The 23064-nt window shown below is 39.3% G+C and overlaps 1 protein-coding gene across 1 annotated transcript in view; it reads right to left on the bottom strand.

Moving 5' to 3' along the window:
• Positions 1-22848, bottom strand: part of LOC117529063 (G protein-coupled receptor kinase 5-like) — a 50795-nt gene extending 27947 nt beyond the window's left edge. Inside the window, 7 exon segments of the mRNA XM_034191764.1 lie at positions 5404-5467; positions 5632-5724; positions 5815-5912; positions 13684-13761; positions 19191-19303; positions 19390-19479; positions 22683-22848. Coding sequence (XP_034047655.1) covers positions 5404-5467; positions 5632-5724; positions 5815-5912; positions 13684-13761; positions 19191-19303; positions 19390-19479; positions 22683-22734 — 588 coding nt within the window. The 5' untranslated portion in view covers positions 22735-22848.
• Positions 22849-23064: the final 216 nt, after the last annotated feature.

Raw genomic sequence — 23064 nt, 5'->3', positions numbered from 1 at the left:
CTACGCTTCCTCCTCACAGTCACCCATCAGCCTGCTTTCCCGACTGCCCGGGATCTGCCAGGGGGGGAACTAGCGGCGGCTAAGCTACCTTGGTCCGCACCGACTACAGGGGCCTGGCTAGCTGTAGAATTTTCAACGGTGCGGAGCCGAGTCTCCAATTCGCCCAGCCTGGCCTCCAAAGCTACGAATAAGCTACACTTATTACAAGTACCGTTACTGCTAAAGGAGGCCGAGGAATAACTAAACATTTCACACCCAGAGCAGAAAAGTGCGGGAGAGACAGGAGAAGCCGCCATGCTAAATCGGCTAGAGGTAGTAGCTACGCTAAGCTAGCGGATTCCTAAAACACACAAAGTGAATAATGTGTAAATAATTTAAAGGTGATTCAGCAGAAGGAGTGCCCCAATCAAGGCACCAACAGGCCATGAAGCAGCACAGATAACGCACGACAACAGCGAATGCACCGACAACAGCGAACGCACGACAACGGTGCTAAAATAAAATAAAATCAACTAAACACGCTGTGGAGCAGCACAGATAACGCACGACAAACAGTGCTAAAAGAGAAAAAAAATAAAATAAATAAAATAAAAAAAAATAAAACGAAAGCGTTGGCAAGCTAACTAGCTTGCTAACGCTGATGAAAGTTAGCTGATAAAAGTGCTCCGTCACGATGTTTCGACCGTTAGAGGTCTTCCTTAGGCGTTGGAGCACAGTAAAAAAGTAAAAAAAAAAAAAAAAGTAAAAGGTAAAAAAGTCTTGAAAAAGACTGTTAATTCAAGTCCAAAGCAGCAGGTAGCAGTCTCTGTGTAAACAGTCCCAACAGAGAGCCAAAATTCTGATGCCAACACATTAATTAAGTCCATGACCAGTCTTATATTGTTATGTATAGACCTACCCTTCAAGAAACCAGATTGTGTGTCTGCAATTATATTTGAAAGCCCTGACTGCAGCCGAGTGGCAAAAATGTAAGTTAAAAATTTGTAGTCAGAGTTTCTAAGAGTGACAGGTCTACGATTCTCTATCATTCTAGGATCTTTGTTTGGTTTTGGAATAGAGATAATTACACCATGTCTCATTGTAATTGGGAGTGAACAGGTATCAAATATTTCTAAAAATACATTATAAAGTAATTCCTTAATATTGATCCAAAAATGTTTATAGAAATTTCCTGTAAGACCGTCTGATCCAGGAGCTTTGTTTGGGGACAAACGGCCAATCACGGCATCAAGTTCATCTATATCACAAGTTTCTTTATAAATGTCATCAATTTTTGGAATATCCTGACCAATATCTTTTAGAAAAGCCTCACACTCTGTTTTTGAAAATTTTGAGCAATAAAGGCTACTATAATATTTGTATATTTCATTGGCGATTAGCTTATCATCTGTAATTTCTTTATTACTAATTAACAATGATTTCAGGTTATTTTTCTCTTGTCTACTTTTTTCCAACCCACAAAAATAAGATGAATTTTTCTCTCCTTCTATCCACTTTGCACGAGATCTAATGAAAGCCCCTTGGGCTTTATGACGGTAGATTTCATCTAGATTGGACTGTAACTTAAAATCATTTGTTTGTCATCTTCATCAAGAGTGGGTTTGTTACAGTGAATGTTTAACTGGTTTATTATGTCTGTTTCCTTTTTTCAAGATCTTTTTTCAATTTTTTGCTAAAAATAGAAGCTTCATGTATTTTAAACTTGAGAAAGTCACATTTTCTGATCGGCGTTACAAGTTCTTCATTACATTTAATGTCATTTATAAGTGCTATTATCATTTTACAATATTCCTCATTTTTGAGCAGACTTGAATTAAATTTCCAATATTTATTCGAGGGGTTTCTGTTTTTTGAGCCAATCTGTAAGAAAATTATGCAATGATCAGTTAAAGGAGCCGCAGAAATACTTGAATTTATATCATAACATAGTAAATTATTTGATACTAACCAATTGTCGATTCTAGATTTTGAATTATAGTTAGAACTAAACCATGAAAATTGAGTTACTCCAGGACTGAGGTATCTCCAGGCATCAGTGAGACATAAATCATTACAAAAGTTATTAAATATCACATTAAGATGATTTGAAAGGAATTTAGAGGGATATTTATCCAGGAAATCATCATTAACCAAACTGAGGTCACTGCCTATTATTATATTCTCAACAGAGTACGCTAGTTTGAGATCATCCAGGTGTAAAGTTAGTTCTTCTAATAAGCGTTTATTGTCCTTAGTGTTGTTATAACCGTACACATTTACAAGAAAGAATTTCAAGTTGTCAATTATTTGCTAATAAAATTAACCAATGGCCACTCAAAACAATCTTTGGATTGATTGAATTTTGGAAAACCATGTGACGGTGAACCAATTCCGATTGGACACTCACTTTCCACACATCATCACACAGCTTCTATGGGGAGTACCAAGATGGCGGATGCTGGCTCGAAAGTCCGCAGAGTTAACTTTTCAGCAATAAATAAATAAATTAAGAAGTCATTAAAAAGTTATTTATAATTTAGTAAAGCTTGGTCCCAATCCATTGTATATGATGGCGTCCTGCTCCATTAGGCGAAGCTTCCATCCACTTAAAGTCTTCCTTCCATTTTGGATCGATGCCCGATTTCCGTTTTTTGGGGTCAGTCTTTGCTTCAGCTGGATTGGCCTTTTGTTTACAAGGACCTGCCGCCTCACCTTCGTCGGTCCCCTCACAGTCAGGCCTGCCGGTTTTCTCCAAATTCGGCCCCCTGGTTTTCTTGCGATCAGTCACGCTCGTTTCCTCGCGATCCCTGCCGGCTTCCTCACCATCAGGCCCGCTGATTTTCTCCCGATACGGCCCGTCGTCGTGACCAGGCTCGCCAGCTTGGTCACCATCAGATTCAGAGTGGGACTGTCTGATTTCCTCTGCGAAACTGGTCTGAAATACGATGTGATACTACACGTGCCTTTGTTGTTGTTTCGATGCTGGTATGATGCCAGGGATAAAACGGTTTGTTACAAGAAAATCAGCATGCACTGACCTGAGTAGCTGATGCGTCAAGGAATAACCCATGCTTACGCGGTATTGAAAATAAGCGTAACGGTCCAAAATTACAGCGTAACGGGCCGTAAGACAAGTTTGCACTAGCTACAACCCTGCGAGAGACAAATCTAAGTATAGTTGGGTCACATCTGGGTCAGCTCTGGAGCGACGGATGCATTACCACATCACCCGCCACAAAACCGCCTTGGGTCCAGGAAGGCAACCACCCAGGGAGACAACTGATCCATCCTCAGCTCTCAAAAGTAACCATCTACAGTTGTGGTGGGACGTTTACATGCACTCATCGTGGACATGAACCACATGGTCATTTTGGCCTGTTAATGATGTTGTTGAACTGTTCTTTTTTTTTAGAATGGAGTAATTGTATGGAATACATCATTATGACTTTAAAAAACAAGATTTTTGTTGCACAAGTTTGAATGTTTTTTTTTTTGGATCTCTAATCCACACAGGGTTAAAATTATACATACAGACTCAAATATATACATATCTTTAATGAGCCTGATACTAAAACTTATCACTGAAGGTCCTACAAGGTCGATGAGTCATGATTAACTATGACCTGCAGTTTACCAGCATAAAAAGAGTATGTGTTGACAGCACTCACTGGACTGACAAGACTCGACCAAATAACTCAGGAGGGTCTAAGAAGAACTGTAGATTTAAACAAGTTGGGAAGGTCTCTTGGAGCCATTTCTAAACATCTGCAGATTAATGAAACTAATGACTCTGAATGTGCATGAGCTGTAGGTTTTTGATAAGTTACTATAGCTGGTAATCAGATTACATTATTTTAAAGCTGAACTTTGCCATAAAAATCATTGTGACATCTACAAGTTTTGTCTCTATCTGCTTTCCTGCAGAGGCACAGATGGAAGACCTAAATAGTAACTTTACTAATCCAGTAAAACTCACATATAATGGATTCAGGTGGATCAGCAAATTTTGTCCATTATAATCACAATCCCTTATATGTATAAAATGGACAAAATCTGCTAAATGTAATATGTAAATGTCACAGACACGAAAGAGTGAAGCTCTTCAGCATCTCACCGTGTCCTTTAGGTCTTTCAGGCTTTTTTCAATAAATGCTTCTGGAGAGCATGAGCATGGCTAAAAATCTTCAGCTTCTGGGGGGCTTAGCTCCCCAGGCCCCCTAACTACAGCCCTCCTAACCCCCTGCCACTTTAAACATTTTTTTTTTTTTAAATGTAGATGTAAATTCATATTCAAACTTTTCAGCTAGCTGACAGTACGGCTGTACAATATGACCAAATTAGCTGAACTTTCAGGTCTTCTTTTTAAGAAAATCCTCTGCACCACTCCATCAGGAATATATATACAACCCCAATTCCAACGAAGTTGGGATGTTGGGACGTAAATAAAAACAGAATACAATGATTTGCAAATCCTCTTCAACCTATATTCAGTTGAATACACCACAAAGACAAGATATTTAATGTTTAATGTAATGAGGATCACCACTTTGTGAACAGCTGCGTGAAAAAATAGTCCAACAGTTTAAGAACAATGTTTCTCAACATTCAATTGCAAGGAATTTAGGGATTCCATCATCTACAGTCCAGTATATAATCAAAAGGTTCATAGAATCTGGAGAACTTTCTACATGTAAGCGACAAGGCCGAAAACCAACATTGAATGTCCGTGACCTTCGATCCCTCAGGCGGCACTGCATTAAAAACCGACATCATTCTGTAAAGGATCTTACTTCGTGGGCTCAGGAACACTTCAGAAAACCATTATCAGTTAACACAGTTCGTCACTACATCTACAAGTGCAAGTTAAAACTCTACCATGCAAAGTGAAAGCCAAACATCAACAACATCCAGAAACGCAGCCGCCTTCTCTGGGCCTGAGCTCATTTGAAATGGACAGACACAAAGTGAAAACGTGTGCTGTGGTCTGATGAGTCCATATTTCAAATTGTTTTTCGAAATCGTGGATGTCGTGTCCTCTGGACAAAAGAGGAAAAAGACCATCGAGATTGTTACCAGCGCAAAGTTCAAAAGCCAGCATCTGTGATGGTATGGCGGTGTGTTAGTGCCCATGGCATGGACAACTTACACATCTGTGATGGCACCATCAATGCTGAAAGGTACATCCAGGTTTTGGAGCAACACATGCTGCCATCCAAGCAACGTCTTTTTCAGGGACGTCCCTGCTTATTTCAGCAAGACAATGCCAAGACACATTCTGCACGTGTTCCAACAGCATAGCTTCGTAGTAAGTATATACTTCGTAGTATATATATCTGTGTGTGTGTGTGTGTGTGTGTGTGTGTGTGTGTGTGTGTGTGTGTGTGTGTGTGTGTGCGTGCGTGCGTGTGCGTGCTGTGAGCTTACCTCTCCAAAACCACCTTTTCCCAGTAGCCGGTACTGTCTAAATATGTGCTTGGTGATGGGCTGTCTTGAAGACAGAAACAAGCTGTGTTAATCTGGAATCTGTTAAATCAGTGAATTAACTTGTTTGTACATAACGGATACTTTAAACAACACACAGTCATTGTGTCGCCAAGTGAACAGGAGCTCCTTTATTTTACACACGCTGGTGTTTATTGCTGTGACACTGACCTCTCCAGCATCTTCCATTGTAGAAAGCGATCAAAAAACATGCTGTCCTGGTACTGGATGAAAGGCTCTCTGCTCAAGTATTGGTGCAGGTCCCTAATCAGCCAAATAGAAGTTACACTGTTGGCAAACACACACACACACACACACACACAAACAAAAGCAGGTTTGTTTGTACGGACTTACTGCCTGCAAACTTGGAAGACGTCCCCGCAGGGATCAAACTCTAGACTGTCGGTGCAGCTCTGTTCATGCCACTGCACCTCTGGAACGCACTGCGTGGACTGAGGACACACAGTCACACGCTGTTAGATTGACTAAAAATCTGCATTTATTCTGTGGCAGTTAAAAAAACATGTCGCACATTTTTTAACATCCCACTTAGCAAGACAACATAAACGTACTCATGATTTTAAGTCTCTGTACACATGCACTAATAATTAGTGATCACTGTTGTGCAGTTGTATGCATAGGTTTGGGCCCCCCTGATGATTTCCATGATGTTCCTTTATACAACCCCTGGCAAAAATGATGGAATCACCGGCCTCGGAGGATGTTCATTCAGTTGTTTAATTTTGTAGAAAAAAAGCAGATCACAGACATGACACAAAACTAAAGTCATTTCAAATGGCAACTTTCTGGCTTTAAGAAACACTGTAAGAAATCAGGAAAAAAAATTGTGTCAGTCAGTAACAGTTACTTTTTTAGACCAAGCAGAGGGAAAAAAATATGGACTCACTCAATTCTGAGGAAAAAATTATGGAATCACCCTGTAAATTTTCATCCCCAAAACTAACACCTGCATCAAATCAGATCTGCTCGTTAGTCTGCATCTAAAAAGGAGTGATCACACCTTGATCACACAAGCACAGAGATGAGTCCACTGTCTGAGGCCATAAGAAGATCATTTGTAACCTTCACTAATGCTGTTTCTGTACTATGATGAATTCTAAAACCTGACTGAAACTCTTCAAATAGACCATTCCTCTGCAGATGATCAGTTAGCTGTTGTACAACTACCCTTTCAAGAATTTTTGAGAGAAAAGGAAGGTTGGAGATTGGCCTATAATTAGCTAAGATAGCTGGGTCAAGTGATGACTTTTTAAGTAATGGTTTAATTACTGCCACCTGTGAGCCTGTGGTACATAGCCAACTAACAAAGATAGATTGATCATATTTAAGATCGAAGCATTAAATAATGGTAGGGCTTCCTTGAGCAGTCTGGTAGGAATGGGGTCTATTAGACATGTTGATGGTTTGGATGAAGTAAGTAATGAAAATAACTCAGACAGAACAATCTGAGAGAAAGAGTCTAACCAAATACCAGCATCACTGAAAGCAGCCAAAGATAACGATATGTCTTTGGGATGGTTATGAGTAATTTTTTCTCTAATAGTTAAAATTTTATTAGCAAAGAAAGTCATGAAGTCATTACTAGTTAAAGTTAAAGGAATACTCGGCTCAATAGAGCTCTGACTCTTTGTCAGCCTGGCTACAGTGCTGAAAAGAAACCTGGGGTTGTTCTTATTTTCTTCAATTAGTGATGAGTAGTAAGATGTCCTAGCTTTACGGAGGGCTTTTTTATAGAGCAACAGACTCTTTTTCCAGGCTAAGTGAAGATCTTCTAAATTAGTGAGACGCCATTTCCTCTCCAACTTACGGGTTATCTGCTTTAAGCTACGAGTTTGTGAGTTATACCACGGAGTCAGGCACTTCTGATTTAAAGCTCTCTTTTTCAGAGGAGCTACAGCATCCAAAGTTGTCTTCAATGAGGATGTAAAACTATTGACGAGATACTCTATCTCACTTACAGAGTTTAGGTAGCTACTCTGCACTGTGTTGGTATATGGCATTAGAGAACATAAAGAAGGAATCATATCCTTAAACCTAGTTACAGCGCTTTCTGAAAGACTTCTAGTGTAATGAAACTTATTCCCCTTAGTCCATCAGAGTAAATGTAAATGTTATTAAGAAATGATCAGACAGAAGGGAGTTTTCAGGGAATACTGTTAAGTCTTCTATTTCCATACCATAAGTCAGAACAAGATCTAAGATATGATTAAAGTGGTGGGTGGACTCATTTACATTTTGAGCAAAGCCAATTGAGTCTAATAATAGATTAAATGCAGTGTTGAGGCTGTCATTCTCAGCATCTATGTGGATGTTAAAATCGCCCACTATAATTATCTTATCTGAGCTAAGCACTAAGTCAGACAAAAGGTCTGAAAATTCACAGAGAAACTCACAGTAACGACCAGGTGGACAATAGATAATAACAAATAAAATTGGTTTTTGGGATTTCCAATTTGGATGGACAAGACTAAGAGTGAAGCTTTCAAATGAATTAAAGCTCTGTCTGGGTTTTTGATTAATTAATAAGCTGGAATGGAAGATTGCTGCTAATCCTCCCCCTCGGCCCGTGCTACGAGCATTCTGGCAGTTAGTGTGACTCGGGGGTGTTGACTCATTTAAACTAACATATTCATCCTGCTGTAACCAGGTTTCTGTAAGGCAGAATAAATCAATATGTTGATCAATTATTATATCATTTACTAACAGGGACTTAGAAGAGAGAGACCTAATGTTTAATAGACCACATTTAACTGTTTTAGTCTGTGGTGCAGTTGAAGGTGCTATATTATTTTTTTCTTTTTGAATTTTTATGCTTAAATAGATTTTTGCTGGTTATTGGTGGTCTGGGAGCAGACACCGTCTCTACGGGGATGGGGTAATGAGGGGATGGCAGGGGGAGAGAAGCTGCAGAGAGGTGTGTAAGACTACAACTCTGCTTCCTGGTCCCAACCCAGGATAGTCATGGTTTGGAGGATTTAAGAAAATTGGCCAGATTTCTAGAAATGAGAGCTGCTCCATCCAAAGTGGGATGGATGCCGTCTCTCCTAACAAGACCAGGTTTTCCCCAGAAGCTTTGCCAATTCTCTATGAAGCCCACCTCATTTTTTTCGCAATGTTGCAAAAGATGCTGGTTGTTCACAGTCAGCTGTGTCTAAACTCTGGACCAAATACAAACAACATGGGAAGGTTGTTAAAGGCAAACATACTGGTAGACCAAGGAAGACATCAAAGCGTCAAGACAGAAAACTTAAAGCAATATGTCTCAAAAATCGAAAATGCACAACAAAACAAATGAGGAACAAATGGGAGGAAACTGGAGTCAACGTCTGTGACTGAACTGTAAGAAACCGCCTAAAGGAAATGGGATTTACATACAGAAAAGTTAAACGAAAGCCATCATTAACACCTAAACAGAAAAAAAACAAGGTTACAATGGGCTAAGGAAAAGCAATTGTGGACTGTGGATGACTGGATGAAAGTCATATTCAATCAATCAATTCAATCAATCAATTTTTTTATATAGCGCCAAATCACAACAAACAGTTGCCCCAAGGCGCTTTATATTGTAAGGCAAGGCCATACAATAATTATGTAAAACCCCAACGGTCAAAACGACCCCCTGTGAGCAAGCACTTGGCTACAGTGGGAAGGAAAAACTCCCTTTTAACAGGAAGAAACCTCCAGCAGAACCAGGCTCAGGGAGGGGCAGTCTTCTGCTGGGACTGGTTGGGGCTGAGGGAGAGAACCAGGAAAAAGACATGCTGTGGAGGGGAGCAGAGATCGATCACTAATGATTAAATGCAGAGTGGTGCATACAGAGCAAAAGAGAAAGAAACAGTGCATCATGGGAACCCCCCAGCAGTCTACGTCTATAGCAGCATAACTAAGGGATGGTTCAGGGTCACCTGATCCAGCCCTAACTATAAGCTTTAGCAAAAAGGAAAGTTTTAAGCCTAATCTTAAAAGTAGAGAGGGTGTCTGTCTCCCTGATCTGAATTGGGAGCTGGTTCCACAGGAGAGGAGCCTGAAAGCTGAAGGCTCTGCCTCCCATTCTACTCTTACAAACCCTAGGAACTACAAGTAAGCCTGCAGTCTGAGAGCGAAGCGCTCTATTGGGTGATATGGTACTACGAGGTCCCTAAGATAAGATGGGACCTGATTATTCAAAACCTTATAAGTAAGAAGAAGAATTTTAAATTCTATTCTAGAATTAACAGGAAGCCAATGAAGAGAGGCCAATATGGGTGAGATATGCTCTCTCCTTCTAGTCCCCGTCAGTACTCTAGCTGCAGCATTTTGAATTAACTGAAGGCTTTTTAAAGAACTTTTAGGACAACCTGATAATAATGAATTACAATAGTCCAGCCTAGAGGAAATAAATGCATGAATTAGTTTTTCAGCATCACTCTGAGACAAGACCTTTCTGATTTTAGAGATATTGCGTAAATGCAAAAAAGCAGTCCTACATATTTGTTTAATATGCGCTTTGAATGACATATCCTGATCAAAAATGACTCCAGGATTTCTCACAGTATTACTAGAGGTCAGGGTAATGCCATCCAGAGTAAGGATCTGGTTAGACACCATGTTTCTAAGATTTGTGGGGCCAAGTACAATAACTTCAGTTTTATCTGAGTTTAAAAGCAGGAAATTAGAGGTCATCCATGTCTTTATGTCTGTAAGACAATCCTGCAGTTTAGCTAATTGGTGTGTGTCCTCTGGCTTCATGGATAGATAAAACTGGGTATCATCTGCGTAACAATGAAAATTTAAGCAATACCGTCTAATAATACTGCCTAAGGGAAGCATGTATAAAGTGAATAAAATTGGTCCTAGCACAGAACCTTGTGGAACTCCATAATTAACTTTAGTCTGTGAAGAAGATTCCCCATTTACATGTAACATGTAAATTTCCACAGTCATTGATAATATGGGGCTGCATGTCAGGTAAAGGCACTGGGGAGATGGCTGTCATTACATCATCAATAAATGCACAAGTTTACGTTGATATTTTGGACACTTTTCTTATCCCATCAATTGAAAGGATGTTTGGGGATGATGAAATCATTTTTCAAGATGATAATGCATCTTGCCATAGAGCAAAAACTGTGAAAACATTCCTTGCAAAAAGACACATAAGGTCAATGTCATGGCCTGCAAATAGTCCAGATCTTAATCCAATTGAAAATCTTTGGTGGAAGTTGAAGAAAAATGGTCCATGACAAGGCTCCAACCTGCACTCATTAAGTCCATGCCTCAGAGACTGCAAGCTGTTATAAAAGCCAGAGGTGGTGCAACAAAATACTAGTGATGTGTTGGAGCGTTCTTTTGTTTTTCATGATTCCATAATTTTTTCCTCAGAATTGAGTGAGTCCATATTTTTTTCCTCTGCTTGGTCTAAAAAAGTAACCGTTACTGACTGCCACAATTCTTTTTCCTGATTTCTTATAGTGTTTCTTAAAGCCAGAAAGTTGCCATTTGAAATGACTTTAGTTTTGTGTCATGTCTGTGATCTGCTTTTTTTTCTACAAAATTAAACAACTGAATGAACATCCCCCGAGGCCGGTGATTCCATAATTTTTGCCAGGGGTTGTAAATCATTGGTTGTCTGGATCAGAAATTTCAGTTAAATATATCATATAGCAGACAAACACAATGATATTTGAGAAGTGAAATGAAGTTTCTAGGATTTACAGAAAGTGTGCAATAATTCTTTAAACAAAATTAGGAAGGTGCATACATTTGGGCTCCCTTGTCATTTTATTGATTTGAATACATTTAGCACTAATTATTGGAGCACAAAATTGGTTTGATAAGCTCACTGACCCTTGACCTCCTTAAACAGGTGAATCCAATCATGAGAAATGGTATTTAAGGTGGCCATTTGCAAATGTTTCCCTTCTTTGCATCTCTTCTAATTAGTGGCAACATGGGAGCCTCTAAACAACTCTCACATGACCTGAAAACAAAGATTGTTCAACATCATGGTTTAGGGGAAGGATACAAAAAGCTATCTCAGAGATTTCATCTGTCAGTTTCCACTGTGAGGAACATAGTGAGGAAATGGAAGACCACAGGCACAGTACTAGTTAAGGCCCAAAGTGGCAGGCCAAGAAAAATCTCAGATAAGCTGAAGTGAAGGATGGTGAGAACAGTCATAATCAACCCACAGACCTGCTCCAAAGACCTACAACATGATCTTGCTGCAGATAGTGTCTCTGTGCATCGTTCAACTATACAGCACACTTTGTACAAAGAGATGCTGTATGATGCTGTAATGCAGAGGAAGCCTTTTCTGCATACACGCCACAAACAGAGTCACTTGAGGTATGCTAAAGCTAGCTTCATTTTGGAATAAGGTGCTGTGGACTGATGAAACTAAAATTGAGTTATTTGGACATAACAAGGGGCAGTATGTATGGCTGAAAAAGAACACAGCATTCCAAGAAAAACACTTGCTACCTACAGTAAAATTTGGAGGTTGTTCCATCATGCTATGGGGCTGTGTGGCCAGTGCAGGTACTGGGAATCTTGTTAAAGTTGAGGGTCACATGGATTCCAGTCAATATCAGCAGATTCTTCAGAACAATGTTCATGAATCCGTGACAAAGTTGAAGTTGTACAGAGGCTGGATCTTTCAACAAGATGACCCTAAACACTGCTCAAAATCTACTAAGGCATTCATGTAGAGGAACAGGTACAACATTCTGGAATGACCATCTCAGTCCCCAGACCTGAATATTATTGAAAATCTGTGCTGTGATTTTAAGTGGTCTGTCCATGCTCGGAAACCAACAAACCTGAGATGTTTTGTAAAGAAGAATGGTCCAAAATATCTTCAACCAGAATCCAGACTCTCATTGGAAGCTATAGGAAGCATTTAGAAGCTGTTATTTCTGCAAAAGGAGGATCTACTAAATATTGATGTATTTTTTCTGTTGGGGTGCACAAATTTATGCACCTGCCTAATTTTGTTTAAAGAATTATTGCACACTTTCTGTAAATCCTATAAACTTCATTTCACTTCTCAAATATCACCGTGTTTGTCTGCTATATGATATATTTAACTGAAATTGCTGATCCAAACAACCAATGATTTATAAAGGAAAATCATGGAAATCATCAGGGGGGCACAAACCTTTACATCAAATTGTATTTTATTCGTCTCACTCTGAGCATTAGCAGATGCATTTCCAGAAAACATCTCACTTGGCAGTTCTCAGCATGTGATGCACATTCTAGAATGAGCAAAAACTTCCCGATGACTGACAGGGAAACGAACCTGCTCTGTCCCAAAATGAAGCTTCTGAGCTTTCATTTGGGTCATTCTATGTCAATTCAACCAGGGTCTCACGCACTTTGTCTCAGATTTTCTTCAAATCAGACTATTCAGAACAACAAATCTGAAATTTGAGGCCTGTAGGCCAAGTAGTTTCTGAGATATGGCCAATTTAGTGTGCATGGGCTCTGCTGTTTTTTAGGCAGAAATTGTGGCCGTCATTTCTGGAGCCATGTTCAAGGTAGAATATCTCAGCAAATAATGGACTTAGAGGCCTGAAATTTTCTGTGGCAGTTGTCATGGACACCCAGACCTGGACTATAGTCAAACAACAGACACTGACACTAAACTGAAGTTTATGTATGCTCAAACTATGGAAAATATTACATTGACTATTGCGAGCATCCATGTTTGACACACTGAAGCATACCATTACACTCAAAGAAACCTTTCCATTTCTTGGCTCCTTAATGCAGCTATACTGGCTATGAAATAGGTAAATTTGGCATATCTTTGGTAAACAGTTATTGTGGGAGAAACCTCTGAAATCTGAAAAAATGTTTTGTGGTCGAATTTTATTAGAAGAAAAGCTCATGTGGGCAGTAAATAAAACTCTTCAAACTGATTCCATTTTGAAGGTATTGATATCTACTTTATGTGTTATAAATATGACCTTCTTTATGAAACACCTTCCTGGTTAATTTAAGTATCCAATTATGGCTACTTTGTGCACTCGCGAATGTATTTCTAGTGCTGAAATGACAATTTCATTTTAATTGTGTGCACACACTGCATTCATATGATTGATGGCACACCTCAGAATGCTTGCACATAGATCTGCCAGGGGGATTCCTCAAGGTTTCCACAGTTACCAGGCTTATATGGAAACATGTAAATGTCTACAAATGATTTATTTCACGTACCTGACTGCTGAGAAACCTGTGAATGATGGTGAGGCCAAAATCCTTCCTCTCCTCATCTGACTTCATCTCAAAGTTCTCCTTAAAGAGACACAAATGAAATGGACACATTTAGGTCCATATATATTTTAACACCAGCAAAACCTATATTATTGTTGTGCAGGGCTCAACTATAAACTGATGGTCATTAAGTCTAAATGAGGTGAACAGTGTAAGAATTGCATATTTTATATGAGGTTTCACTGTTGAGATGTTTGTGTTGTTTTAGGTCCAGAATGTAGGCCCCTTGATATTTCACACATTTTAATTTGTTTATGGCGTTTCAAATACATAAAGTAAATCAGGCTTCTCCATATAAAATTTCTAAAATTATCTTCCTTAGACTCAAACTGAAAACAAATCTCTACAACTTGATATAAATTAATTAAAAATAAAAAAGCCAAGATGATGGGTTGTATAAGTAATCAGCCCCTGTGGTATAAAACCTGTAAATAATCAGTTTTATTGCCAGTTTTCTTCAGACAAGTCAGGGGATGGATACATGAACATTTCCAAGTCACTGAATATGTTTTGAACTTTATTTACAATCATTATGAAGAAATACAAACAGTATGACACTCTGTGGTAAATCTGTGTGGAGGAGACAGTTTTCAAAAACTGAGTGACTGTGCAAGAAGGAGAAGAGTGAGGAAAGCCACCCAGAAGAAGTTTTAGGCTTCTGTAGCTGTGATTGGAGAAATTGTGCACAGTGCAGTTCTGTGTTTTATATCTCCACTTATACAGCTTCATGATGAAGTGGTATAGAGGAGGGTCTTCTTTCACTAAAACATCAAATCTAGGTTTGCATCTCAGATGTACTGATCACTAATTTAATCTGTTTGTGTTTGGTTTGTAATTTCTTTTTATTCTACTGTGTTTTACCTTTTTATTGTGCTTTTCTTGTTTTTAATTTTGATTTTAGATTCATTTGTGTTGTTGTGAATTGTGTGAAGCGTCTTGGGGCGACTTTGTCGTTAGTTGGCGCTATATAAATTAATAAATTGATAGAAATTGATTGATGTACCTTCTGGCAAATTGTAGCTGAACTTTCAGATCTTATTTTTAAGAAAATCCTCCTCTGCTCCATTTCATCACTGTTTGTATTTCTTCATAACGGATATAAATAAAGTTCAAGACATATTCAGTGACTTGGAAATGTTCATGTATCCATCCCCTGACTTGTCTGAAGAAAACTGGCAATAAAACTGATTATTTACAGGTATTATACCAAAGGGGCTGATTACTTCTGCAACCCATCATCTTGGATTTTCTATATATTTGCTCATTTTGAAATGGATGCCTGCAACATGTTTCAAAAAAGCTGGGACGGGGCAACAAAAGACTGGGAAAGTTGATGAATACTCAAAGAACACCTAATTGGAAACAGGTGAGTGTCATGTTTGGGTATAAAAGGAGCATCCCCAAAAGGCTCAGCCATTCACGAACAGAGATGGGGTGAGGATCACCACTTTGTGAACAACTGAATGAAAAAAATAGTCCAACAGTTTAAGAACAATGTTTGAAAATTCAATTGCAAGGAATTTAGGGATTCCATCATCTACAGTCCATAATATAATCAGAAGATTCAGAGAATCTGAAGAACTTTCTACACGTAAGCGGCAAGGGCGAAAACCAACACTGAATGTCCGTGACCTTTGATCCGTCAGGCTGCACTGCATTAAAAACCGACATCATTGTGTAAAGGATCTTACCGTGTGGGCTCAGGAACACTTCAGAAAACCATTGTCAGTTAACACAGTTCGTCACTACATCTACAAGTGCAAGTTAAAACTCTACCATGCAAAGTGAAGCCATACATCAACAACATCCAGAAACGCTGCCACCTTCTCTGGGCCCGAGCTCATTTGAAATGGACAGACGCAAAGTGGAAAAGTGTGCTGTGGTCTGATGAGTCCACATTTCAAATTATTTTTGGAAATCATGGACGTTGTGTCCTCTGGACAAAAGAGGAAAAAGACCATCCACATTGTCAGCACAAAGTTCAAAAGCCAGCATCTGTGATGGTATGGGGGTGTGTTAGTGCCCATGGCATGGACAACTTACACATCTGTGATGGCACCATCAATGCTGAAAGGTACATCCAGGTTTTGGAGCAACACATGCTGCCATCCAAGCAACGTCTTTTTCAGGGACGTCCCTGCTTATTTCAGCAAGACAATGCCAAGACACATTCTGCACGTGTTCCAACAGCGTGGCTTCGTAGTAAAAGAGTGCGGGTACTAGTCTGGCCTGCCTGCAGTCCAGACCTGTCGCCCATTGAAAATGTGTGGCGCATTATGAAGCACAAAATATGACAACGGAGACCCCGGACTGTTGAACAACTGAAGTCGTACATCAAGCAAGAATGGGAAAGAATTCCACCTACAAAGCTTCAACAATTAGTGTCCTCAGTTCCCAAATGCTTACTGAGTGTTGTTAGAAGGAAAGGTGATGTAACACAGTGGGAAACATACCACTGTACCAGCTTTTTTGAAACATGTTACAGGCATCCATTACAAAATGAGCAAATATTTGCACAAAAACAATAAAGTTGATCAGTTTGAACATTAAATATCTTGTCTTTGTGGTGTATTCAATTGAATTGAATACTCAGCTCTATTGAGCTGAGTATTCAATTAACTTTAACTAGTAATGACTTCATGACTTTCTTTGCTAACAAAATTTTAACTATTAGAGAAAAAATTACTCATAACCATCCCAAAGACGTATCGTTATCTTTGGCTGCTTTCAGTGATGCCGGTATTTGGTTAGACTCTTTCTCTCCGATTGTTCTGTCTGAGTTATTTTCATTAGTTACTTCATCCAAACCATCAACATGTTTATTAGACCCCATTCCTACCAGGCTGCTCAAGGAAGCCCTACCATTATTTAATGCTTCGATCTTAAATATGATCAATCTATCTTTGTTAGTTGGTTATGTACCACAGGCTTTTAAGGTGGCAGTAATTAAACCATTACTTAAAAAGCCATCACTTGACCCAGCTATCTTAGCTAATTATAGGCCAATCTCCAACCTTCCTTTTCTCTCAAAAATTCTTGAAAGGGTAGTTGTAAAACAGCTAACTGATCATCTGCAGAGGAATGGTCTATTTGAAGAGTTTCAGTCAGGTTTTAGAATTCATCATAGTACAGAAACAGCTTTAGTGAAGGTTACAAATGATCTTCTTATGGCCTCAGACAGTGGACTCATCTCTGTGCTTGTTCTGTTAGACCTCAGTGCTGCTTTTGATACTGTTGACCATAAAATTTTATTACAGAGATTAGAGCATGCCATAGGTATTAAAGGCACTGCGCTGCGGTGGTTTGAATTATATTTGTCTAATAGATTACAATTTGTTCATGTAAATGGGGAATCTTCTTCACAGACTAAAGTTAATTATGGAGTTCCTCAAGGTTCTGTGCTAGGACCAATTTTATTCACTTTATACATGCTTCCCTTAGGCAGTATTATTAGACGGCATTGCTTAAATTTTAATTGTTACGCAGATGATACCCAGCTTTATCTATCCATGAAGCCAGAGGACACACACCAATTAGCTAAACTGCAGGATTGTCTTACAGACATAAAGACATGGATGACCTCTAATTTCCTGCTTTTAAACTCAGATAAAACTGAAGTTATTGTACTTGGCCCCACAAATCTTAGAAACATGGTGTCTAACCAGATCCTTACTCTGGATGGCATTACCCTGACCTCTAGTAATACTGTGAGAAATCTTGGAGTCATTTTTGATCAGGATATGTCATTCAATGTGCATATTAAACAAATATGTAGGACTGCTTTTTTGCATTTGCGCAATATCTCTAAAATTAGAAAGGTCTTGTCTCAGAGTGATGCTGAAAAACTAATTCATGCATTTATTTCCTCTAGGCTGGACTATTGTAATTCATTATTATCAGGTTGTCCTAAAAGTTCCCTAAAAAGCCTTCAGTTAATTCAAAATGCTGCAGCTAGAGTACTGACAGGGAATAGAAGGAGAGAGCATATCTCACCCATATTGGCCTCTCTTCATTGGCTTCCTGTTAATTCTAGAATAGAATTTAAAATTCTTCTTCTTACTTATAAGGTTTTGAATAATCAGGTCCCATCTTATCTTAGGGACCTCATAGTACCATATCACCCCAATAGAGCGCTTCGCTCTCAGACTGCAGGTTTACTTGTAGTTCCTAGGGTTTGTAAGAGTAGAATGGGAGGCAGAGCCTTCAGCTTTCAGGCTCCTCTCCTGTGGAACCAGCTCCCAATTCAGATCAGGGAGACAGACACCCTCTCTACTTTTAAGATTAGGCTTAAAACTTTCCTTTTTGCTAAAGCTTATAGTTAGGGCTGGATCAGGTGACCCTGAACCATCCCTTAGTTATGCTGCTATAGACGTAGACTGCTGGGGGGTTCCCATGATGCACTGTTTCTTTCTCTTTTTGCTCTGTATGCACCACTCTGCATTTAATCATTAGTGATCGATCTCTGCTCCCCTCCACAGCATGTCTTTTTCCTGGTTCTCTCCCTCAGCCCCAACCAGTCCCAGCAGAAGACTGCCCCTCCCTGAGCCTGGTTCTGCTGGAGGTTTCTTCCTGTTAAAAGGGAGTTTTTCCTTCCCACTGTAGCCAAGTGCTTGCTCACAGGGGGTCGTTTTGACCGTTGGGGTTTTACATAATTATTGTATGGCCTTGCCTTACAATATAAAGCGCCTTGGGGCAACTGTTTGTTGTGATTTGGCGCTATATAAAAAAATTGATTGATTGATTGATTGAATATAGGTTAAAGAGGATTTGAAAATCATTGTATTCTGTTTTAATTTACATTTTACACAACGTCCAAACTTCACTGGAATTGGGGTTGTATATAAGAAGAACATAAGTCAGACTTTTCATCTGATATTGGACCAAACCTTGTGTGATGGCTAAGGGTCAGTCAAGGTCAAAGTGACTTGAATTTGAGTGAAATGACTTAGAATTTAAGGTTGCATGTCAATGTCAAAATTTGGGCCCTACATTTATACTTATGTTACCCCATAACATGATAACTAAGCATGACATGTGCAAAGTATTTTTTTTAAACCCTGTTAACTAAAACAATCATTTGCATCACTTTTTATCTAAATTGGAGCAATTTTAACCTTTGACCCCTGTACAAACTGAAATTTACCTTTGTCATCCTTTTTGTTGTTTTTACCCCATAACTCTATAACATTCAGTCATAGATAGTCCAACCTATACCTTTTTGGAATTGTTATGATAAGACATATAATGTGGTATTGTTTTCAATGTGACTGGAGGATTTTTCAAATTTAATTTTGAAAAATGGCTGCCATGGATGACACATTGAAAATTCATGATGGCCCAATATCCAGTTTTATTTTGAGTACCTTTGGCTATATGTGTTCCAAATTTTATGCTTTTGTCCCAAAATGCACACTTGTTATGGAAGTTTTCACTAAGCTGCACCACTATACCAGGCTGTCCAAGAGCGATATGTGGTTCAGCAGGTTGGGTTGACTCCTGCAGAAGAGCCCAAACAGCTTCTTGCCGATAGGCTGCCTCACACACAGACTGTAGTAGTCTTGTTCTGGTGGAGAAATACAAAATACAACATGATTTAACAAGTCACACTATAATCTCCAACACATATTGATGTGCAGATCACACACACACCAATGCTCATAGCCAGGTCCACACACTGGGTGATATGAGGGAAGCGAAGCATTTCTTTCCACTTCCAGCTCCTGCCTTTGCTGCCTCCCCCTACCGAGAGCAAGAACAGCAAGATGGACACAAAAGGAAAATTACTGTTAGAAAGTCGAACTGGGGGAAATCCTCTTAATGAGCATAACCCATAGGTTGTTCTTGGTGTCAAATTTGTCCCAACATGCAAAACCATTTCCTGTCTGAATTACATCAAAGCAGTGCACGTGTCATTGCCTGAGTTCTTTTAGGTCAAAAGAGGACTTTTGAATCATTTTCACACAAAAAAAAGTTTGATTGGATCAAGTACAAACTTGGAACCTTTGAGTCATATAAACCTTCATGAACAATGGATGTTTTTGGGCAGTTTCCACTTAAATGGCATACATACCTACAAACCTACCTACATACATACCTACATACCTACCTACATACATACCTACATACCTACCTACATACATACCTACCTACATACATACCTACCTACATACCTACCTACAAACCTACCTACATACCTACCTACATACATACCTACCTACCTACATACCTACCTACAAACCTACCTACAAACCTACATACCTACCTACAAACCTACCTACATACCTACCTACATACCTACCTACAAACCTACCTACAAACCTACCTACATACATACCTACATACCTACCTACATACATACCTACCTACAAACCTACCTACATACCTACCTACAAACCTACCTACAAACCTACCTACAAACCTACCTACATACCTACCTACAAACCTACCTACATACCTACCTACAAACCTACCTACAAACCTACCTACATACCTACCTACAAACCTACCTACATACCTACCTACAAACCTACCTACAAACCTACCTACATACCTACCTACAAACCTACCTACAAACCTACCTACATACTTACGTTCCATTTTGATGATCAGTGACTTTTATTTCAAGGTATAATTTTTCAAAATTGATCTTAATAATGTAAATAAAGTGTGAAACATATTCCTGCTTTTCTACTTGGAAATGTTCATGTTCATCTACCCCCTGACATGTTTCAAGTCAGGGGGTAGATGCATAAAAAATATAAAAGTGAAGATTAGCATTAAGAATATTATACTTCTATAGTTTGACCATTGGACTCTGAAAATGGAGGCACTATTTCTACATTTAAAAAAAAACCTCTGTAATTCCTGACTGGTTAATGCAATATTTTTATTAAACTCCATCAAATACATATGACAGGCTGGAGGAATCAGAGTGTGGATTTGTGATTGTTCTGGATCAAAAATGAGATTCAGGTTTTCAGTGAATTCCCGGACTCAGCCATCAGAACTGTGCTGAAAGTGTAGAACTTGCAGAGTGATTCACTCATATTCAGCAGTGACCTTCTTGACTCTGGGTAAGACACCTGAGAGAGCTGATGGATTCCTGAGGTCACTGGTCAGAAGTGTTTGGTGACTTTCCAGGATTATAAAGGTCTGTGTCTTTATTGTCTTTTAGCTTCCTGTCTTCCTGTATGCTTGTGAGACTTGTGCACGAGCCATTGGCTGAAGGTGATGTCTGGATGGTTTTGGTACTAAATGCCAAATGAACCATTACCTGGGCAGGGGCGGATCTACATTTCTTGGGGGGGGGTAGACTAGGGGGGGTGCAGGGCATGTCCCTCTGGAAAATATTGAAATTAAGGGTGCATTTTCTTGCAATCTCAGGCATTTCGAGCATGTAGTTTGGACATTTGGAACAGGTAATTGCTATAATTTGATTAACAAGTTGAGATGGATGATACAAAAAAAATTATTCAGTTCTGACATCAAATGTCAGAGTCTTGTTTTATACTCTGCATAATGGTCAGGTTCCACACTAACAACCAGGCAGGCAAGTAGAAAGTTAGAAACAGCACATCATTATTTGGAGATATTGAGTTTTCATTGTTCCAAGATGATTTATCAAATTACACAGAGGTGCAGAAGAGGTGCCGGCTGACAACATCCTCAGTGTTAAGTTCCTTCACCTTTGTGTCGTGGAGTAACACTCCTCTTGTGGGTCAGGACTGTGTGCACTCGGCCTTGTGTTGGACAGGATTTGTTTTTTGAGAAGCACAAATAATTTGTGTGGCATCTTATTGTTTTGTAAATAGTCCTGAAGCATTTCCTGCATTTTAGTGTGAATAGTTGTATGTAAAGTTGTTGTCTGCTGCATTTATACATATGATTTGAAATTTACAATTTATATTTGCATTCTAAGTTGTAAAAATGGTTTGTTAAACATGTTTGTGGGTTTCACAGTAAAAAATGACTTTTTTCTATTTAGACATTATGTTTTTGTGTAAATTTAGGTTAACTGTGTTAACACAGTATGTTAAAATAAAAGAAAAAAAAACTGTAAAAAGTCACACAGATGAGGTTGTGCTGAAAAAAAAAATGATACCAAACAAGGCAAAGTAAACCGTTTTTTAAGGTAAATGATGAGGATAAAACCAAAAGTAGTCAAAATGGCTAATTGTACCCAGAAGGTTAAACGTTTGGTTGGAAAGTTGTAACATAGCAGTTACATTTTTGGTGGTGGTGGTGGTGTGTGTGTGTGTGTGTGTGTGTGTGTGTGTGTGTGTGTGTGGACTCAAATGAGTTGTATCATTTGAGGGCCACCTGACTTTGAAACAAAGTACACACCACAAGAACATCTTTGAAACAAAGTACACACCACAAGAACATCTTTGAGTTTATCTTCTTACAGTCTCCTTTGTGGTGGCGAACAAAAGGCAACGTTACCAAAAATTGCATCACTGTCCAAATACTTATGATCCTAACCATCACTTGGAGCAAAAGGTCACAGTAATACATCTGTCAGCAGGGACCCATCAACATGCATGAGTGCACAATGTCTCACCCATCTGGTTTGACATAACAGCAGGTACAACTACAATGAATGAACTATTAATAGAACACGAACATGCAAGCAAAGCCTGTGGAACCACATTACTGTGCACGTTACCCTCAAACCTACACCGACCAGGTCTGTATTCTCAAAACATTTAATCTTTAGAAACACACAGATAGTCATATTCACACCAGCAGAGTTTTTATATTTTACTGGAAATGACTGATGATAACGTCCCGATGTGTTTCTTTAATAAGTAAGACAGGAACAGTCAGTAGCAGGAAGGAATCAAACAGGATAACGAGGCCTGAGACGTGTGGAGTGATGCCTCTGAGACGGCACAGAGTCACATCAGCTGTACACACAAAGAATAAATGATCAAATAACTCACCTTCCCTCGCCTGAACCAGGGCGCTGTTTGCCACCATGTTTTCAATGTCCATGCTGGAGTGTGTCTTCTAACCACCTGCTTTTTACGTGTTTGTCAGATGTGTTGTGCATCCAGCAGCTGTGCAGCGACTGGGACAAACCAAACATTCCCACACACACATGACCAACACTCCAGTCAGGTCTGTCGACTTTACATCCGGAGGCGTGGTGTCACTGTGACGCACTAATGAGTGGAAATACACCTTTCTGTACGACACCTTACATCACGCACGGGACACGCCCTCAAGAGGGGCGGGGCAATCCGTGCATCAAAGGCTCAGTGTGGATTTACAAGTTTATTTAAAGTTTGGGAGAGCCTCAGGGCAAGTGATCGCAACAAGACC

Source organism: Thalassophryne amazonica, chromosome 17 (genome assembly GCF_902500255.1).
Source record: "Thalassophryne amazonica chromosome 17, fThaAma1.1, whole genome shotgun sequence".
Classification (NCBI taxonomy): Eukaryota; Metazoa; Chordata; class Actinopteri; order Batrachoidiformes; family Batrachoididae; genus Thalassophryne; species Thalassophryne amazonica.
Note: the sequence above shows the minus strand (reverse complement) of the source record. Positions and strands in the feature narration are given on the sequence as shown.